Genomic DNA, 19678 nt, shown 5'->3' with positions numbered 1-19678 from the left:
AGAAACAGACTCCATGAGGGTGGTATGAGGGCCCGACGTCCACAGGTGGGGGTTGTGCTTACAGCCCAACACCGTGCAGGACGTTTGGCATTTGCCAGAGAACACCAAGATTGGCAAATTCGCCACTGGCGCCCTGTGCTCTTCACAGATGAAAGCAGGTTCACACTGAGCACGTGACAGACGTGACAGAGTCTGGAGACGCCGTGGAGAACATTCTGCTGACTGCAACATCCTCCAGCATGACCGGTTTGGTCATGGTGTGGGGTGGCATTTCTTTGGGGGGGCCGCACAGCCCTCCATGTGCTCACCAGAGGTAGCCTGACTGCCAGAGGTAACCTGACAGAGTGGCGCAGTGGTCTAAGGCACTGCATCGCAGTGCTAACTGTGCCACTAGAGATCCTGGTTCGAATCCAGGCTCTGTCGCAGCCGGCCGCGACCGGGAGACTCATGGGCGGCGCACAATTGGCCCAGCGTCGTCCAGGGTAGGGGAGGGAATGGCCGGCAGGGATGTAGCTCAGTTGATAGAGCATGGCGTTTGCAATGCCAGGGTTGTGGGTTTGATTCCCACGGGGGGCCAGTATAAAAAAAAAATATATGTATTCACTAACTGTAAGTCGCTCTGGATAAGAGCGTCTGCTAAATGACTAAAATGTAATGTAAATGTAAAATGTAAATTAGGTACCGAGATGAGATCCTCAGACCCCTTGTGAGACCATATGCTGGTGCGGTTGGCCCTGGGTTCCTCCTAATGCAAGACAATGCTAGACCTCATGTGGCTGGAGTGTGTCAGCTGTTCCTGCAAGAGGAAGGCATTGATGCTATAGACTGGCCCGCCCGTTCCCCAGACCTGAATCCAATTGAGCACATCTGGGACATCATGTCTCGCTCCATCCACCAACGCCACGTTGCACCACAGACTCTCCAGGAGTTGGCGGATGCTTTAGTCCAGGTCTGGGAGGAGATCCCTCAGGAGACCATCCGCCACCTCATCAGGAGCATGCCCAGGCGTTGTAGGGAGGTCATACAGGCACGTGGAGGCCACACACACTACTGAGCCTCATTTTGACTTGTTTTAAGGACATTACATCAAAGTTGGATCAGCCTGTAGTGTGGTTTTCCACTTTAATTTTGAAGGTGACTCCAAATCCAGACCTCCATGGGTTGATAAATTTGATTTCCATTGATAATTTTTGTGTGATTTTGTTGTCAGCACATTCAACTATGTAAAGAAAAAAGTATTTAATAAGAATATTTCATTCATTCAGATCTAGGATGTGTTCTTTTAGTGTTCCCTTTATTTTTTTGAGCAGTGTATTTGAGATTCTTCAAATAGCCACCCTTTGCCTTGATGACAGCTTTGCACACTCTCAACCAGCTTCATGAGGTAGTCACCTGGAATACATTTCAATTAACAGGTGTGCCTTCTTAAAAGTTCATTTGTGGAATTTCTTTCCTTCTTAATGCGTTTGAGCCAATCAGTTGTGTTGTGACAAGGTGGGGGGGAAACAACAGTCCATCATTACTTTAAGACATGAAGGTCAGTCAATACGGAACATTTCAATAACATTCCCAGTGGGTCAGAAGTTTACATACACTCAATTAGTATTTGGTAGCATTGCCTTTACATTGTTTAACTTGGGTCAAACGTTTCAGGTAGCCTTCCATAAGCTTCCCACAAAGTTGGGTGAATTTTGGCCCATTCCTCCTAACAGAGCTGGTGTAACTGAGTCAGGTTTGTAGGCCTCCTTGCTCGCACACGCTTTTTCAGTTCTGCCCACACATTTTCTATAGGATTGAGGTCAGGGCTTTGTGATGGCCACTCCAATACCTTGACTTTGTAGTCCTTTAGCCATTTTGCCACAACTTTGGAAGTATGATTGGGGTCATTGTCCATTTGGAAGACCCATTTGCGACCAAGCTTTAACTTCCTGACTGATGTCTTGAGATATTGCTTCAATATATCCACATAATTTTCCTTCCTCATGATGCCATCTGTTTTGTGAAGTGCACCAGTCCCTCCTGCAGCAAAGCACCCCCACAGCATGATGCTGCCACCCCCGTGCTTCACGGTTGGGATGGTGGTCTTCGGCTTGCAACCTTCCCCCTTTGTCCTCCAAACATAATGATAGTCAAACAGCCCAGAGGTCTAGGCTGATTTCTTTTGATTTTCCCATGATGTCAAGCAAAGAGGCACTGAGTTTGAAGGTAGGCCTTGACTCAAATTATGTCAATTAGCCTATCAGAAGCTTTAAAGCCATGACATCATTTTCTGGAATTTTCCAAGCTGTTTAAAGGCACAGTCAACTTAGTGTATGTAAACTTCTGACCCACTGGAATTACATGTACATTTTAGTCATTTAGCAGACGCTCTTATCCAGAGCGACTTACAGTTAGTGAATACATATATATATATATATATATTTTTTTATACTGGCCCCCCGTGGGAATCGAACCCACAACCCTGGCGTTGCAAACGCCATGCTCTATCAACTGAGCTACATCCCTGCCGGCCATTCCCTCCCCTACCCTGGACCAATTGTGCGCCGCCCATGAGTCTCCCGGTCGCGGCCGGCTGCGACAGAGCCTGGATTCGAACCAGGATCTCTAGTGGCACAGTTAGCACTGTGATGCAGTGCCTTAGACCACTGCGCCACTCAGGAGTTAGAATTGTGATACAGTGAATTATAAGTGAAATAATCTGTCTGTAAACAATTGTTGGAAAAATTACTTGTGTCATGCACAAAGTAGATGTCCTAACCGACTTGCCAAAACTATAGTTTGTTAACAAGAAATTGTGGAGTGGTTGAAAAACGAGTTTTAATGACTCCAACCTAAGTGTATGTAAACTTCCGACTTCAGCTGTACTTAATTGTTACCCAAAAATTATTTGATATTGAGATAAAAACGGCTGCATTGGACCTTTTCTTAAGCTACACAAAAAAAATAACATACCCTTTTCTAAACTAATCCAATCAGTTAGATTTATTGCACCTGTTACTGAAATGGTTGTTCCAGTTTAAATGGTTTAGGTAGTCTCCTTTCTCCATTGTTCTAACCATGACAATCATTCTGATTGCAGGTGAATACAATTCCAAATGTTGGATGTCCTAACTCTGTCTGGATTCCAATAGAAATTGCACATCACTTTGCAAGCCAGCATAATGTGACTTGCAGGCCTGATGTAGCCTGTAAACCAGTTTCCTAACACCACTGTGTTAGGGTAAAACTAGGCCATCAAAGTAAGGCCTTATGATATACTGTATGTAATGTATTGTCAAAGTTAAATTGTAATGACAGCTTTCGCCTAGGAACTCACTCGGTGAAGGCCACAGGACTTAAAAGGGATGAAATTCAACAACCATGTCTCTGTCACTAACAAATACAGTCATGGGTGGTAACTCTACTAACTCTACTATAACTAGCGTACACAGCTCACTAGATCACATCAGTTACATGTACAAGTAGTAGTGTCTATCCTGTATTATCACATTGAAAGTTGCTATTATTTGCTTTACTTCACCATTTGCTTTATCTGATGTATTTGAGTTTTGCCAGAATATATTTTGTGACAACTAAACAAATACACTTAAGTTGTGTATACCATCATCAATATTTGAGTTTATGTTTAACAATGTATTGATTTTGTTTGTAGAGCGTTGCTGTAAATCTCAAAGACCCAAGAGGAGCCAAGATAATCTTAGAGGTAGGATGATTGGGAATGTGCTATTTCTCAGAATGGTACATTCCATTTAAATTCCACACACATTGAATGGGCCGAAACAGGCTACTATTCTATAGGTCGTTATCAATAAAATGTCACTAAGGTGCTAAGGTGCAGCGCAGCTCCACTAAAACCAGTGGTGGAAAAAGTACTCAATTGTCATACTTGAGTAAAAGTAAAGATACCTTAATAGAAAATGACTAGAGTAAAAGTGAGTCACCCAGTAAAATACTACTTGAGTAAAAGTCTAAAAGTATTTGGTTTTAAATATACAGTGGGGAAAAAAAGTATTTAGTCAGCCACCAATTGTGCAAGTTCTCCCACTTAAAAAGATGAGAGAGGCCTGTAATTTTCATCATAGGTACACGTCAACTATGACAGACAATCCAGAAAATCACATTGTAGGATTTTTAATGAATTTATTTGCAAATTATGGTGGAAAATAAGTATTTGGTCAATAACAAAAGTTTCTCAATACTTTGTTATATACCCTTTGTTGGCAATGACACAGGTCAAATGTTTTCTGTAAGTCTTCACAAGGTTTTCACACACTGTTGCTGGTATTTTGGCCCATTCCTCCATGCAGATCTCCTCTAGAGCAGTGATGTTTTGGGGCTGTCGCTGGGCAACACGGACTTTCAACTCCCTCCAAAGATTTTCTATGGGGTTGAGATCTGGAGACTGGCTAGGCCACTCCAGGACCTTGAAATGCTTCTTACGAAGGCACTCCTTCGTTGCCCGGGCGGTGTGTTTGGGATCAATGTCATGCTGAAAGACCCAGCCACGTTTCATCTTCAATGCCCTTGCTGATGGAAGGAGGTTTTCACTCAAAATCTCACGATACATGGCCCCATTCATTCTTTCCTTTACACGGATCAGTCGTCCTGGTCCCTTTGCAGAAAAACAGCCCCAAAGCATGATGTTTCCACCCCCATGCTTCACAGTAGGTATGGTGTTCTTTGGATGCAACTCAGCATTCTTTGTCCTCCAAACACGATGAGTTGAGTTTTTACCAAAAAGTTCTTTTTTGGTTTCACCTGACCATATGACATTCTCCCAATCCTCTTCTGGATCATCCAAATGCACTCTAGCAAACTTCAGACGGGCCTGGACATGTACTGGCTTAAGCAGGGGGACACGTCTGGCACTGCAGGATTTGAGTCCCTGGCGGCGTAGTGTGTTACTGATGGTAGGCTTTGTTACTTTGGTCCCAGCTCTCTGCAGGTCATTCACTAGGTCCCTCCGTTTGGTTCTGGGATTTTTGCTCAACGTTCTTGTGATCATTTTGACCCCACGGGGTGAGATCTTGCGAGAGATTATCAGTGGTCTTGTATGTCTTCCATTTCCTAATAATTGCTCCCACAGTTGATTTCTTCAAACCAAGCTGCTTACCTATTGCAGATTTAGTCTTCCCAGCCTGGTGCAGGTCTACAATTTTGTTTCTGGTGTCCTTTGACAGCTCTTTGGTCTTGGCCATAGTGGAGTTTGGAGTGTGACTGTTTGAGGTTGTGGACAGGTGTCTGTTATACTGATAACAAGTTCAAACAGGTGCCATTAATACAGGTAACGAGTGGAGGACAGAGGAGCCTCTTAAAGATGAAGTTACAGGTCTGTGAGAGCCAGAAATCTTGCTTGTTTGTAGGTGACCAAATACTTATTTTCCACCATAATTTGCAAATAAATTCATTAAAAATCCTACAATGTGATTTTCTGGATTTTTTTCTTCTCAATTTGTCTGTCATAGTTGACGTGTACCTATGATGAAAATTACAGGCCTCTCTCATCTTTTTAAGTGGGAGAACTTGCACAATTGGTGGCTGACTAAATACTTTTCTTCCCCACTGTACTTAATTATCAAAAGTAAATGGAATTGCTAAAATGTACTTAAGTATCAAAAGTAAAAGTATAAACCATTTCAAATTCCTTATATTAAGCAAATATTGTTTTTTATTGACGGATAGCCAGGGGCACACTCCAACATAATTTACAAACAAAGCATTTGTGTTTAGTGAGTCCGCCAGATCAGAGGCAGTAGGGATGACCAGGGATGTTCTCTTTATAAGTGTGTGAATTGCACCATTTTCCTGTCAAAATGTAACGAGTACTTTTGGGTGTCAGGGAAAATGTATGGAGTAAAAAGTACATTATCTTCTTTAGGAATGTAGTGAAGTAAAAGTAAACGTTGGCAAAAATATAAATAGTAAAGTACAGATACCCCAAAAAACTACTTAAGTAGTACTTTACAGTATTTTTACTGAAGTACTTTACACCACTGACTAAAACCATTGACAACTGTCTGCCGTTTTCAAGGGATTGTTAAATAAATGGTGTAACAGTGTTGTGTTTGAGACCACCTAAAGCGAGACCGATCCAAGAACGGAGCAAATCGAGTCTGAGTCAAGACCAGAAAAATGTGAGTCCAATTCAAGACCATGATTGCAATTTTGTCAAATCACCACAATAATAAGAAATGTCCAGTATTTCTGTGTTCATAGTTCAGAACAACATATGGATTCTTTAGACATTCAAAATAGTGAAGAAATGCATGCTGAGGGAAAATAAAGCCAATCTACAAATATTAGTAACCCAAACACAGTGGGGAACAATGGGCCTTCTGCACCTTCAGAGAAGAGCTAAGGATTTTATAAAATAATGATTATTATAATAATAATGAGGATAATTATATTATTTTCAATGATGTTCTGATTTAATCTCTTTAGTTTTTGTTCGAAAGGAAAGGGTTAACACTGAAGAGAAAAAAAGATCCAATCAGGATTTTTCTTTGCTGGTCTCTTGGGAGATAAATCTAGCTAGCTAAGTCAGCCATTGGCTAGGCCATCAGAAGCTAGATAAAGGCATCTGCCATGCAACTGTATTAGGGCAACATTTTGGAGTGACACCTGCATCTCTAGCTGTGTATAGCCACTGAAAAACGACATGATCGGAAAAAGGCAGTCACTCACCCACTCCTCCAATGGCATGCCATTTGAGAGCTGCACACTTTTGCTGCCTGCCGATGATATTCCGATGAATCTAGGCTATGTGTGCTGCTCTCATGTGAATATATTTCACGTGCTTTGCGATTGTGTAGGCTACTTTGCGCATGATTTCGCTATTGTACTACATCATTGATAAGTTGTATAACTCCACTCCACTACTTTGATATGCATCAGTAGGGATTAAGAAGTGAGTAAAAAAACAAAACAAAAAAAAGTGAGTATACGCAATGCCCACTGAAAAAAAAGTGGGTGTACGGTTTATACCTGCGTATAGCCTCCACTACACCACTGGCCCTTTGTGTTTTACAAAAAGTGCACTCTCTTACATGAGTGCGCTGGTATTACGATTGCTGTCCTTTCAGAATCACGAACCTGTCACACACTGAAGGCCTATAGGTTTGCCACTGTGCAAACATGTCTATAATATATATAAAGGCTGTTATACTGTATTACTGTTTCAAGAAAGGAGTGTATATACACTACCAGTCAAAAGTTTGGACACACCTACTCATTCAAGGGTTTTTCTTTATTTTTACTATTTTCTGCATTATAGAATAATAGTGAAGACATCAAAACTATGAAATAACACATACGGAATCATGTAGTAACAAAAAAAGTCTTAAACATATCAAAATATATTTTATATTTGAGATTCTTCAAATAGCCACCCTTTGCCTTGATGACAGCTTTGCATAGTATTGGCATTCTCTCAACCAGCTTCATGAGGTAGTCACCTGGAATGCATTTCAATTAACAGGTGTGCCTTCTTAAAAGTGAATTTGTGGAAATGTTTTCCTTCTTAATGCGTTTGAGCCAATCAGTTGTGTTGTGACAAGGTAGGTGTGGTATACAGAATATTTGGTAAAAGACCAAGACCATATTATGGCAAGAACAGCTCAAATAAGCAAAGAGAAACGACAGTCCATCATTACTTTAAGACATGCAGGTCAGTCAATACGAAAAATGTCAAGAACTTTGAAAGTTTCTTCAAGTGCAGTCGCAAAAACCATCAAGCGTTATGATGAAACTGGCTCTCATGAGGACCACCACAGGAATGGAAGACCCAGAGTTACCTCTGCTGCAGAGGATAAGTTCATTAGAGTTACCAGCCTCAGAAATTGCAGCCCAAATAAATGCTTCACAGAGTTCAAGTCACAGACACAACTCAACATCAACTGTTCAGTGGGGACAGTGTGAATCAGGCCTTCTTGGTCAAATTGCTGCAAAGAAACCACTACTAAAGGACACCAATAAGAAGAAGAGACCTGCTTGGGCCAAGAAACATGAGCAATGGACATTAGACCGGTGGAAATTTGTGCTTTGGTCTGGAGTCCAAATTGGAGATTCTTGGTTCCAACCGCCGTGTCTTTGTGAGACACGGTGTGGGTGAACGGATGATCTCTGCATGTGTATTTCCCACCGTAAAGCATGGAGGAGGAGGTGTTATGGTGGGGGGTGCTTTGCTGGTGTCACTGTCTGGGATTTATTTAGAATTCAAGGCACACTTAACCAGCATGGCTACCACAGCATTCTGCAGCGAAATGCCATCCCATCTGGTTTGGGCTTAGTGGGACTATCATTTGTTTTTCAACAGGACAATGACCCAACACACCTCCAGGCTGTGTAAGGGCTATTTTACCAAGAAGGAGAGTGATGGAGTGCTGCATCAGATGATCTAACCTCCACAATCCCCCAACCTCAACCGAATTGAGATGGTTTGGGATGAATCGGACGGCAGAGTGAAGGAAAAGCAGCCAACAAGTGCTAAGCGTATGTGGGAACTCCTTCAAGACTGTATGAAAAGCATTCCAGGTGAAGCTGGTTGAGAGAATGCCAAGAGTGTGCAAAGCTGTCATCAAGGCAAAGGGTGGCTATTTGAGGAATCTCAAATATAAAATATATTTTGATTTGTTTAACACTTTTAAAATTACTACTTGATTCCATATGTGTTATTTCATAGTTTTGATGTCTTCACTATTATTCTACAATGTAGAAAATAGTCAAAATAAAGAAAAACCCTTGAATGAGTGGGTGTGTCCAAACTTTTGACTGGAATTGTATTTGGCCTGGCGAAGCGGTTTTATGTGCTGACTGAATTGAAGCTGATAATTATTAGTTTATTTTACTCCGCTGGTCTCGGCTGATCTCTGGAATAAATTACGAGTCCTCACTGTCCGAGACCGAGTCAAGACCTAGTACAAATGTATCCGACACCTAGACAATCAATATGTGGTCTCGAGTACTACAACACTGGGTTGTATATCTCACCTCTTGAAGACCATAGTCAGAAAACAAATTTCAGATTATTCCATGCAAAACAATTGTGCACATTTAGCTCTATCATGAGAGTTACAGTAACTGCATGCTTTTCATGACCAGTAAACATCAATTGTGTCATTTCAGATACGTGAGGGTAGCCACACAATATCTCTCAATATTGGCCACCATTAATTTAATATTTGAGTGATTGTAAAATAAAAGTGAACTATACCTGACAAGTAAGAGTGGTTTAGGTTGGGTTTCCCATCCTTTGTGGGTTCTGCCTGTTAAGCAGAAGGGTGCATTTGCCGATATATTGTTAGCTGATAATGTTTACTTTGCAAGCTACCAGTTTACACTTTGTACATTTGGCTAAACATATAGTGGTAAGTAGACCTAATGTACTTTTTTTCTCCAACCAATGTAGGTCTACCTAGCGAACATCCCCTTTTCATCATGTTTTTTTAAGTGTTTCACCATTGCTTCTGACAGATATGATAGGCTACATTGATTGATGGACCACGTCAAATTGGCTAGCTAGCTAACAACAGATCACGTCAATATTGCTAGTTATTAACAAGCTAACTTCCAGGGCATAAATTAGATGGCTATCTAAATATTGTTTGATTTGCTTGCCATCTATAGTGGTGATGACAGCGGTCCTACTGACAATTCTACCAGTACGAGGATTTGCCGATGTCAAGCTCTTTCCAAAAGCCTAATCTCTGATGAAGCAAGCTAATTGGCACATGTTGTTTGCTTAGCTAGCTAGCTACATGCCAAATGGATAGGCAACCCTCACATATCTGAAATTACATGATCAATAGATGTTTACTATCATGAAAATGCAGTTAGTTGCTGTATAACGCTGATAGTTCAGACAATGATCTTCAAGAGGTGATGATATTAAAACCACATACTTATAGCTAACATTTATTTAACAATCCCTTGAAAACGACACGTAGCTGTCAATGGTTTAGCACAGGTGGGAGTCTCCTTGCCCCCCAGCAGCCAAATCAAACACTCTGCACCATATTGTGACATTTTATTGATAACATCCTATTTTCCACATTACATTCTGATACATGGAATCATGCTAGAATGACCATCACATTCCATTCCAATCTCTCTCCCGATGATGATACAGTGGGGAGAACAAGTATTTGATACACTGCCGATTTTGCAGGTTTTCCTACTTATAAAGCATGTAGAGGTCTGTAATTTGTATCATAGGTACACTTCAACTGTGAGAGATGGAATCTAAAACAAAAATCCAGAAAATCACATTGTATGATTTTTAAGTAATTAATTTGCATTTTATTGCATGACATAAGTATTTGATCACCTACCAACCAATAAGAATTCCGGCTCTCACAGACCTGTTAGTTTTTTTCTTTAAGAAGCCCTCCTGTTCTCCACTCATTACCTGTATTAACTGCACCTGTTTGAACTCGTTACCTGTATAAAAGACACCTGTCCACACACTCAATCAAACAGACTCCAACCTCTCCACAATGGCCAAGATCAGAGAGCTGTGTAAGGACATCAGGGCTAAAATTGTAGACCTGCACAAGGCTGGGATGGGCTACAGGACAATAGGCAAGCAGCTTGGTGAGAAGGCAACAACTGTTGGCGCAATTATTAGAAAATGGAAGAAGTTCAAGATGACGGTCAATCACCCTCAGTCTGGGGCTCCATGCAAGATCTCACCTCGTGGGGCATCAATGATCATGAGGAAGGTGAGGGATCAGCCCAGAACTACACGGCAGGACCTGGTCAATGACCTGAAGAGAGCTGGGACCACAGTCTCAAAGAAAACCATTAGTAACACACTACGCCGTCATGGATTAAAATCCTGCAGCGCACGCAAGGTCCCCCTGCTCAAGCCAGCGCATGTCCAGGCCCGTCTGAAGTTTGCCAATGACCATCTGGATGATCCAGAGGAGGAATGGGAGAAGGTCATGTGGTCTGATGAGACAAAAAAATTGCTTTTTGGTCTAAACTCCACTCGCCGTGTTTGGAGGAATAATAATAATAATATGCCATTTAGCAGACGCTTTTATCCAAAGCGACTTACAGTCATGTGTGCATACATTTTTTGTGTATGGGTGGTCCCGGGGATCGAACCCACTACCTTGGCGTTACAAGCGCCGTGCTCTACCAGCTGAGCTACAGAGGATGAGTACAACCCCAAGAACACCATCCCAACCGTGAAGCATGGAGGTGGAAACATCATTCTTTGGGGATGCTTTTCTGCAAAGGGGACAGGACGACTGCACCGTATTGAGGGGAGGATGGATGGGGCCATGTATCGCGAGATCTTGGCCAACAACCTCCTTCCCTCAGTAAGAGCATTGAAGATGGGTCGTGGCTGGGTCTTCCAGCATGACAACGACCCGAAACACACAGCCAGGGCAACTAAGGAGTGGCTCAGTAAGAAGCATCTCAAGGTCCTGGAGTGGCCTAGCCAGTCTCCAGACCTGAACCCAATAGAAAATCTTTGGAGGGAGCTGAAAGTCCGTATTGCCCAGCGACAGCCCCGAAACCTGAAGGATCTGGAGAAGGTCTGTATGGAGGAGTGGGCCAAAATCCCTGCTGCAGTGTGTGCAAACCTGGTCAAGACCTACAGGAAACGTATGATCTCTGTAATTGCAAACAAAGGTTTCTGTACCAAATATTAAGTTCTGCTTTTCTGATGTATCAAATACTTATGTCATGCAATAAAATGCAAATTAATTACTTAATAATCATACAATGTGATTTTCTGGAATTTTGTTTTAGATTCCGTCTCTCACAGTGGAAGTGTACCTATGATAAAAATTACAGACCTCTACATGCTTTGTAAGTAGGAAAACCTGCAAAATCGGCAGTGTATCAAATACTTGTTCTCCCCACTGTATGTGTGTGCATTGACATTTCAAATGAAGATTTGGGTGACAATATACAGCACAGTAGAAACAGACGTAATGGGCTGCATTCCTCAGCTTGCAGGGATGTGTGATGTCCTTGTGGAAAACTATCTACCTGGAAAGCTTGATCAGATGGGCCTTGGCTATGACGATGTACACAAAGCAGCCCCGAAACTGGTGTATTGCTCTATTTCAGGTACCTACCTCTGGCGCTGTCCTCATTCCTCTACACACAGCTTTCAAATACTTAGATTGAACACAACATACACCTTTATGTAACTCAATTTCTGTGATCAACATGTATGAAATACTTAGCATCTGAAAACCTAATCAAATCTCTGAATTGTTTTGATTGGAATTCCATTTCCACTTCCTGAATGTAATGTATGGAAAGGGAATTGACCCAAACCCTGGGTTTTAGCTAGTCAAAGTGAGTGTGTATGGTGTGGGAGAGCTGTAGTTTATCGTTTGCAAATTCTTAATTAAGGAAATGTAATGACTGGGTAACAATTTCTCATCCGTTATGTTGATGCATCTAAAGAGTACTCTTTTTGGTTTTGCATGCTGTCAATCTTTACTATCCATGTTTTCAATTCATTTTGGGCCTTGTGAAAAGGCCCATTTCAGTTTACTGTCTGCATTATTCACTCGTAAAGCAAGTGGAGCTTTATGCGAAAATTGCTCTGTTGCCACACTAATCTGTAACTGATGGCGTATGTCCCATGCTAGCTCTCTGAGATTGGTTTTGCGTGTGTGCACGCTGTAAATCCTGGAATCTTGTCACGCTCTATCCAAAAGCCCACGTCACTGTCTCCTGTGCAGTGATGTCGTGTCACCTTGGCATACCCGTCTGTGTTGAAGTGATATTGCTATATGTTATCATGGGCCTTTTGCATCAAATCAGATCAAAGCATAGTTCTCATAAATGGTCACTAGAGGGAGCCTAACACCCTAGTGAACCTGCATTCCCCTGAATTTCTAGTTTCTTCAAACACCACAGTGTCAAGATAAAGTGTTTAAATAAAGTGTCAACCATGAGTTCATACCTCCTGTCTTAGTACCCAGATACATCAGATGTGGTGAGTTGGTTTAAGATTTGCCATTGAATTCCCTGTGGTAAGGAAAGCAATGAATGGCAGATAGTTTTAATATCCCCAAGTCTTGTTGGAAGATTACTTCTGTTGCCAAATTCCCAAGCCCCCTTTCTTGTTAAATGCTGGAGACTTTACCCACGAGCCCTTAGTAAATTGTGGATGGTAAATACTACATTGAAATTGGAAAGATTTACAATGCTCATGTTGAGATGTTTAATTTAGCTGGATTTAGTCAGCTTCCTTTTGTGAATCTGTAACTAATGTGTTTTGATTAGCTTCATGTGGCCTTTGCCTCATAAACTGTTTGAGTTTTTTGATGCCTCCAGATATTTATAGAATTGCTTTTTCAACCTTATTTATATCCATATACAGTTTCAATTCCAATGTTTTTTTAAAGTTTTCTTATCTTTAGTCTCAGCAGACCACCTAGCTCTTTTTTTCAGAATTAAGAAATTTAACCTCCAGGATAAGACACACATTTAGGAAAATATACCTTTTTTATCCACCCCTATTTTTGATTTACCTTCATAGCTTTATGCTGCAATCAAGTGAAAAGGAAACCATTGATATGCCTGTGACAGTTTAAAATACATTTTAGTTCACTTAATGAGCCTGCTTGCAGTGGGCCTCTTGCAATCACTCCATCATTTTCATGGGTTAAAGTAAAAAACAAAGTCGTTGTCATTCTCTGCAGCTTGACCAACACAGAGTTCCACTAGCATTAGCTCTGTTTCAGTTAGCCGCAGTCCATTGTTCCATCTTGCTGAGTTTAAGCCCATTTCAGTACAAGGTGAGAAGGGATAAAGTGAGCCTGTCATGGTTCTGCAGTCGACAGCATTTTCTTCTCCTTGAGCTCTATATCGAGTGAGTAGGTTTGGTTGTCGTGAGCCTCTCCCCACACCCTGAGGTCATTAAGAGCACTTATTGTGGTGTGAAGCTGTTAAAATCTAAGGCCATCCACTCATTACACAGTTACATTGCATATTGCATACTGAAGCACCCCACTGTTTTAGTAGTTAGAGCATTTACCTGGGGAGTGAGGAGAGTCACACGTTTTTATTTAGCACTTATTTTTCGGTAAGTTTTTGAATTTCATCTGCTGTGACACATTTGGACCTAGTGCTTTTTCTATACAGCAGCCTGGGAAGATGGTTTTGATTTTACACTGCTTTACATATAAACTCATCTGGTATTGCCTATTTTAGATTTAGAAGTAAACCATATTTGAAAGAGACATACCACCAAGACTTATTCCTGCTTCAGGCCCCAAGGGACACTTTTTGAATATTTGAGGTACAGAGGGACTAGGGTCCTCGCTCCACAGAAGCAATGAAACTTTTCTAATTTTATCATCAGGGCTTAATTTCTTTGCAGCAAATTCAAGTGGATATTAACTGCCGTCTGAGAACGCAAGTTATTGTCAACATGTGTCCTTCATTAATAGGGCCCTCATTACTGAAAGTGTTGAGGTTTTCTAGGAAAATTCCATTCTTGTTGTGTCAGTTACCCAAGCAAACCCTGATCTTTCTTTAATAATTATTGTATTGTGATCAACATGAGAGATCAGTGAAGAAATAATGACACTAATGATCATCAAATAACAAAAGTGGTTAATGGCTTTTAGTGGCTTTAATCATAGTTGGTAATGGAATAATGATTGATTAGTGATTGTAGAAGTAAAACAATTACCCATAGCTGCAGTGGCGGATGAAACCGTAAAAGCAAGCGGCAGTTTTAGTGTCAGAAGTGGTTGAATTCTTCCAATATATTTAGCCTGCTGTTTCTTAAAATGACAAACTAGCCTTGCATGATATGTCCTTGCCAGTAACTTACATCGCATTGTCACCCAAAAATATACTGCCTAATAGAATATTGTGCATTTCTTTCTCTTTTCCTTAAAAGGTTTATACAGACACACATAGTCAAGCTATGTTGTGACCTCTGTACAGGACGCTATGCTCCTGACAAAACATGGCTTAAACACTTTGTGGCCACACATGTCTGCCCAGTTTGTTTCCAAGAATCGAATTCGAAGACCGTGAAATATGGTTAGATTTTTTTCCTGGAGTGCTTATTTTGATTGGGTTGCAGTGGCTATAGCTTAGTACACGTAAACACTCCTGATTATCTTCTGCAATGTCCTCAATGTATTCCTTAAAAACATCTCTTGTCTGTATAAGGTGGGACCTTGTAAGCTAAAAGTTACTTGTTATTATTGAATTAATTACCTCTTGAGCTGACAAAAATCCTAGTCGCCGAAATCAGGTAGTAGGCTGTTTTAAAGAAAAAAAAAGGTTTTGTTTTTATTGGATAAAACTGTCCGAAATATAAGTATGACATATGGCTGGTTTCAGCTCGCCACTGTGCTTCCAATGGTGTGCATTATACTGCAATACAGTGGATGTCAGCGGTACTACACAACCTAGTTTAAGAATCTCTGCTAAATGTTCATTGTCTCAGAGGCTCATGTGATGTCCACATCTATAGATGGAGTTCCGTGTGAGGTAGAGAGAACTGCAAGATAATGTTTTACTCGTCTGGTCTGGGAGAAACCCAAAAAATGCAATTAGTCTCTGTAGGAATTTACATTTGCCCACCAGACTTCTTAAAGGTAGACTCAGCTATATGACATATGTGCAAAAAGTAAACCGCATAGTGGGTAATAATAATAATAATATGCCATTTAGCAGACGCTTTTATCCAAAGCGACTTACAGTCATGCGTGCATACATTTTTTTTTGTGTATGGGTGGTCCCGGGGATCGAACCCACTACCTTGGCGTTATAAGCGCCGTGCTCTACCAGCTGAGCTACAGAGGGTACATTTCCACAGCAACTAAGAGCGTTGAAGTGCAAGGCTAAACTTCTCAGCTGTTTTGGTCCCTTACCTACAGTACCACGCTCTAACAGCGTGAAGCGAATCCATGCCCATATGCTGTGTGAGAGTGAAGTCTTGCATCTCGCTCTTCACAATATCTGCGGTGCTGCTTTTGGCAAACGTCATTTTGCAGAGTCTACCTTTAAAAGGTAATTAAATATGCGTGTATTTGTCTGATATGGACAGAAGTTGGACCAAACTATCTATCTCTCTATCTATCTCTTTTTACAATGACTTAAAGCTTCATAATACATTTTAACGGTATAAGACAATCCTTCATGTCATGAACCCTCTGTTTGAAGGAATATGTGTAAAGGATTCACATTAATAATTCATGTAATCTTTTATTTGATACTCAAGATTTTTATAGAAAAAAACTACAGATTTGTATCATGTATTTGAGCCTGTGCTGTGCCAATTCATTAAGTCTTACACAAATATGACCTGTCCACTGTATTCTACAGCTCCCAAGCTCTCTGTGGATATAAGGGTTTACTAGTCTATTCTTTATGGCCCCTCTCTATACTTGATTTTATCCCGGAATAGCAAATATTGGTGAGAATCGCTTCAAGGCTGTCAGCTCAAGATTACATTTGCCCAGTGTTGACACGAGACAACAGAGTTGCAATTGTGTTTACTTTGTGTAAAGGGGTTCATTATTTAGTGTTGACTTTTCGAAGGGGTTAATACCATGCTGCTGTTGTACAGTACAGAGGGGTTAGATGGTTTGTGTGTGTTTCACATTGGGGTAAAACATTTCTGCCATGGTATAGAGAGGGAAAGGTTTTGTGCTGAGGCTACAGAGTAAAGCTACAACGTGACTTTTTGGGCAACCCGGCCAAATTCACGTAGAAATGTGAGTTATAGATCTGTCATCATTGAAAGCAAGTCTAAGAAGTCAACATGGGCCAGCATCCCAGCATAGTCCCCTGTAGCTCAGTTGGTAGAGCATGGCGCTTGCAATGCCAGGGTTGTGGGTTCGTTTCCCACGGGGGGCCAGTATGAAAAATGTATGCACTCACTAAGTGTAAGTCGCTCTGGATAAGAGCGTCTGCTAAATGACTAAAATGTAAATGTAAGAAGCTTTAGATCTGTTCTATGTGTGCTATTTCTTTGCTTCTAGTTCTTAAAGTGGGAATATGTAACTTTGGGCGACGCTGACCAAATACACATAGAAATGTGAGTTATAGATCTATCACTCTACTTGAAAGCAAGACTAAGTAACGGTAGATATGTTCTATGTGTACTATTTCTATGCTTCCCATTCTTAAGTTTTGTTTTCTCATCTTTTACTTTCGGTTTTGTACACCAGCTTCAAACAGCTGAAACAACAATATTTTTGGTTATGGAAAATATATTTCACGGTGGGTTAGATGGTAAAATGATTATCTACACTATACTTGCTTATTTTGTCACATAAACTGAAATTAGGTGAAATATTATGAGTTTTAGCAACCAGGAAATGGCATAGCGATTTCTGCATAGTGCACTTTAATTACCCATCACATGTTAGTGTGCTTCTGGCTTAATCTATGAACACGATCAGTCGGCTCGGGGATTCAAACCAGCGACCTTTCGGTTACTGGACCAACACTCTTAACCGCTAGGCTACCTGCTGCCCTAATTTCTGTAAAATAAAGCAATAAGGCCAGAGGGGGCATGGTTTATTGTAAATATAACATGGCCTAGGGATGTTCTTAGGCCTGACTCCAAAGTCCTGCTATGGGAGAGCCATAAAGTGTGTGTGTGTGTGTATGTGTGTTGGTTCTAAGGCTATGGACAAACTGGGCCGCTGTCCCAGCGACCAGGGTATGACTCAATCGCCTCTGCTGTCTCTGGCATGATGCACATCACTGGCCCTGAGGTGAGTATGTTTCTCTCCCCAAGATATACACTGAGTGTACAAAACATTAGGAATACCTTCCTAATATTGAGTTGCACCCCCTTTTGCCCTCAGAACAGCCTCAATTAGTTGGGGCATGGACTCTACAAGGTGTTGAAAGCATTCCACAGGGATGCTGGCCCATGTTGACTCCAATGCTTCCCACAGTTGTGTCAAGTTGGCTGGATGTCCTTTGGGTGGTGGACCAATCTTAAGACACACGGGAAACTGTTGAGCATTAAAAACCCAGCAGCGTTGCAGTTCTTGACACAAACCGGTGTGCCTGGCATTTTTTGTCTTGCCCATTCACTCTCTGAATGGCACACATACACAATCCAGGCTTCAAAATCATTCTTTAACCTGTCTCCTCCCCTTCATCTACACTGATTTGAAGTTGATTTAACAAGTGACATCAATAAGGGATCATAGCTTTCACCTGGTCAGTCTATGTCATGGAAAGAGCAGGTTTCCTTAATGTTTTGCATACTCAACTTACATATTTTACTTTTTACTTTGACATACATGACGTATGTTTATTTATACAGTAATTATAATTCAGCGTTTCCTCACCAGGGATTTGAACTCACAACCTCTTGGTTCACGGCGTTCCAATCTTTCTGCTATGCCACCACATCTGTGTCAATGACGGATTTTACCTGTATTCTTACACTTTGGACTTCAATATTAAATCTCAGCTTTGTTAAAAATACACCCAAGAACAACTATTATTTATCATGGTGATTCAGGAGCAACATTGAAACAGAATAATATGCCCCACCAAGAATAATATGCCCCACTTTTTACTTTGACATACATGATGTATGTTTATTTATACAGTAATTATAATTCAGCGTTTCCTCACCTGGGATTTGAACTCACAACCTCTTGGTTCACGGCGTTCCGATCTTTCTGCTATGCCACCACATCTGTGTCAATGACGGATTTGACCTGTATTCTTACACTTTGGACTTCAATATTAAATCTCAGCTTTGTTAAAAATACACCCAAGAACAACTATTATTTATCATGGTGATTCAGGAGCAACATTGAAACAGAATAATATGCCCCACCAACATAAGACAACTATACTGAACAAAAATATAAATGCAACATGTAAAGTGTTGGTCCCATGTTTCATGAGCTGAAATAAAAGAACCCAGAAATGTCCTAAATGCACAAAAAGCTTATTTCTCTCAAATGTTGTGCACAAATGTGTTTACATCCGTGTTAGTGAGCATTTCTCCTTTGCCAAGGTAATCCATCCACCTGTCAGGTGTGGCATATTAAGAAGCTGATTTAAACAGCATGATCATTACACAGGTGCACACTGTACTGGGGACAATAAAAGGTCACTCTAAAATGTGCAGTTTTGTCACACAACACAATGCGATATCTCAAGTTTTGAGGGAGCGTGCAATTGACATGCTGACTGCAGGAATGTCCAACAGAGATGTGGCCAGAAAATGTAATGTTCATTTCTCTACCATAAGCCGCCTCCAACGTCATTTTAGAGACTTTGGGAATACGTCCAACTGGCCTCACAAGTGCAGACCATGTGTAACCATGCCAGCCGAAGATCTCCACATCAGGCTTCTTCATCTGCGTGATCGTCTGAGACCTGCCACCCGGACAGCTGATGAAACTGTGGGTTTGCAGAACCGAAGAATTTCTGTACAAACTGTCAGAAATGTCTCAAGGAAGCTCATCTGCCTGCTCATCATCCTCACCAGGGTCTTGACCTGACTGTAGTTCGTCGTCGTGACCGACTTCAGTGGGCAAATGCTCACCTTCGATGGCCACTGGCACGCTGGAGAAGTGTGCTCTTCACGATTTCAACTGTACCGGGCAGATGTTGACGCCAATGCTTCCCACAATTGTCTCAAGTTGGCTGGATGTCCTTTGGGTGGTAGCCCATTATTGATACACATTGGAAACTG

General features: G+C 41.2%; 1 protein-coding gene across 4 annotated transcripts in view; it reads left to right on the top strand.

Annotated features, from left to right (window-relative positions):
- Positions 1–19678, top strand: part of sugct (succinyl-CoA:glutarate-CoA transferase) — a 237238-nt gene that overhangs the window by 12892 nt on the left and 204668 nt on the right. For 3 of the 4 annotated variants that reach the window (XM_084147019.1, XM_084147018.1, XM_084147020.1), the window contains exons 5-7: positions 3653–3703; positions 11964–12084; positions 17632–17723. In XM_084147019.1, the coding sequence (XP_084003145.1) occupies positions 3653–3703; positions 11964–12084; positions 17632–17723 (264 nt within the window). The remainder of the gene's footprint in view (positions 1–3652; positions 3704–11963; positions 12085–17631; positions 17724–19678) is intronic. The other variant, XM_084147021.1, reaches the window with a different exon arrangement.

The sequence above is a fragment of the Coregonus lavaretus genome, assembly GCF_964263955.1.
Source record: "Coregonus lavaretus genome assembly, chromosome: 2".
Classification (NCBI taxonomy): domain Eukaryota; kingdom Metazoa; phylum Chordata; class Actinopteri; order Salmoniformes; family Salmonidae; genus Coregonus; species Coregonus lavaretus.
This window is presented reverse-complemented; position numbering and strand designations above follow the sequence as displayed.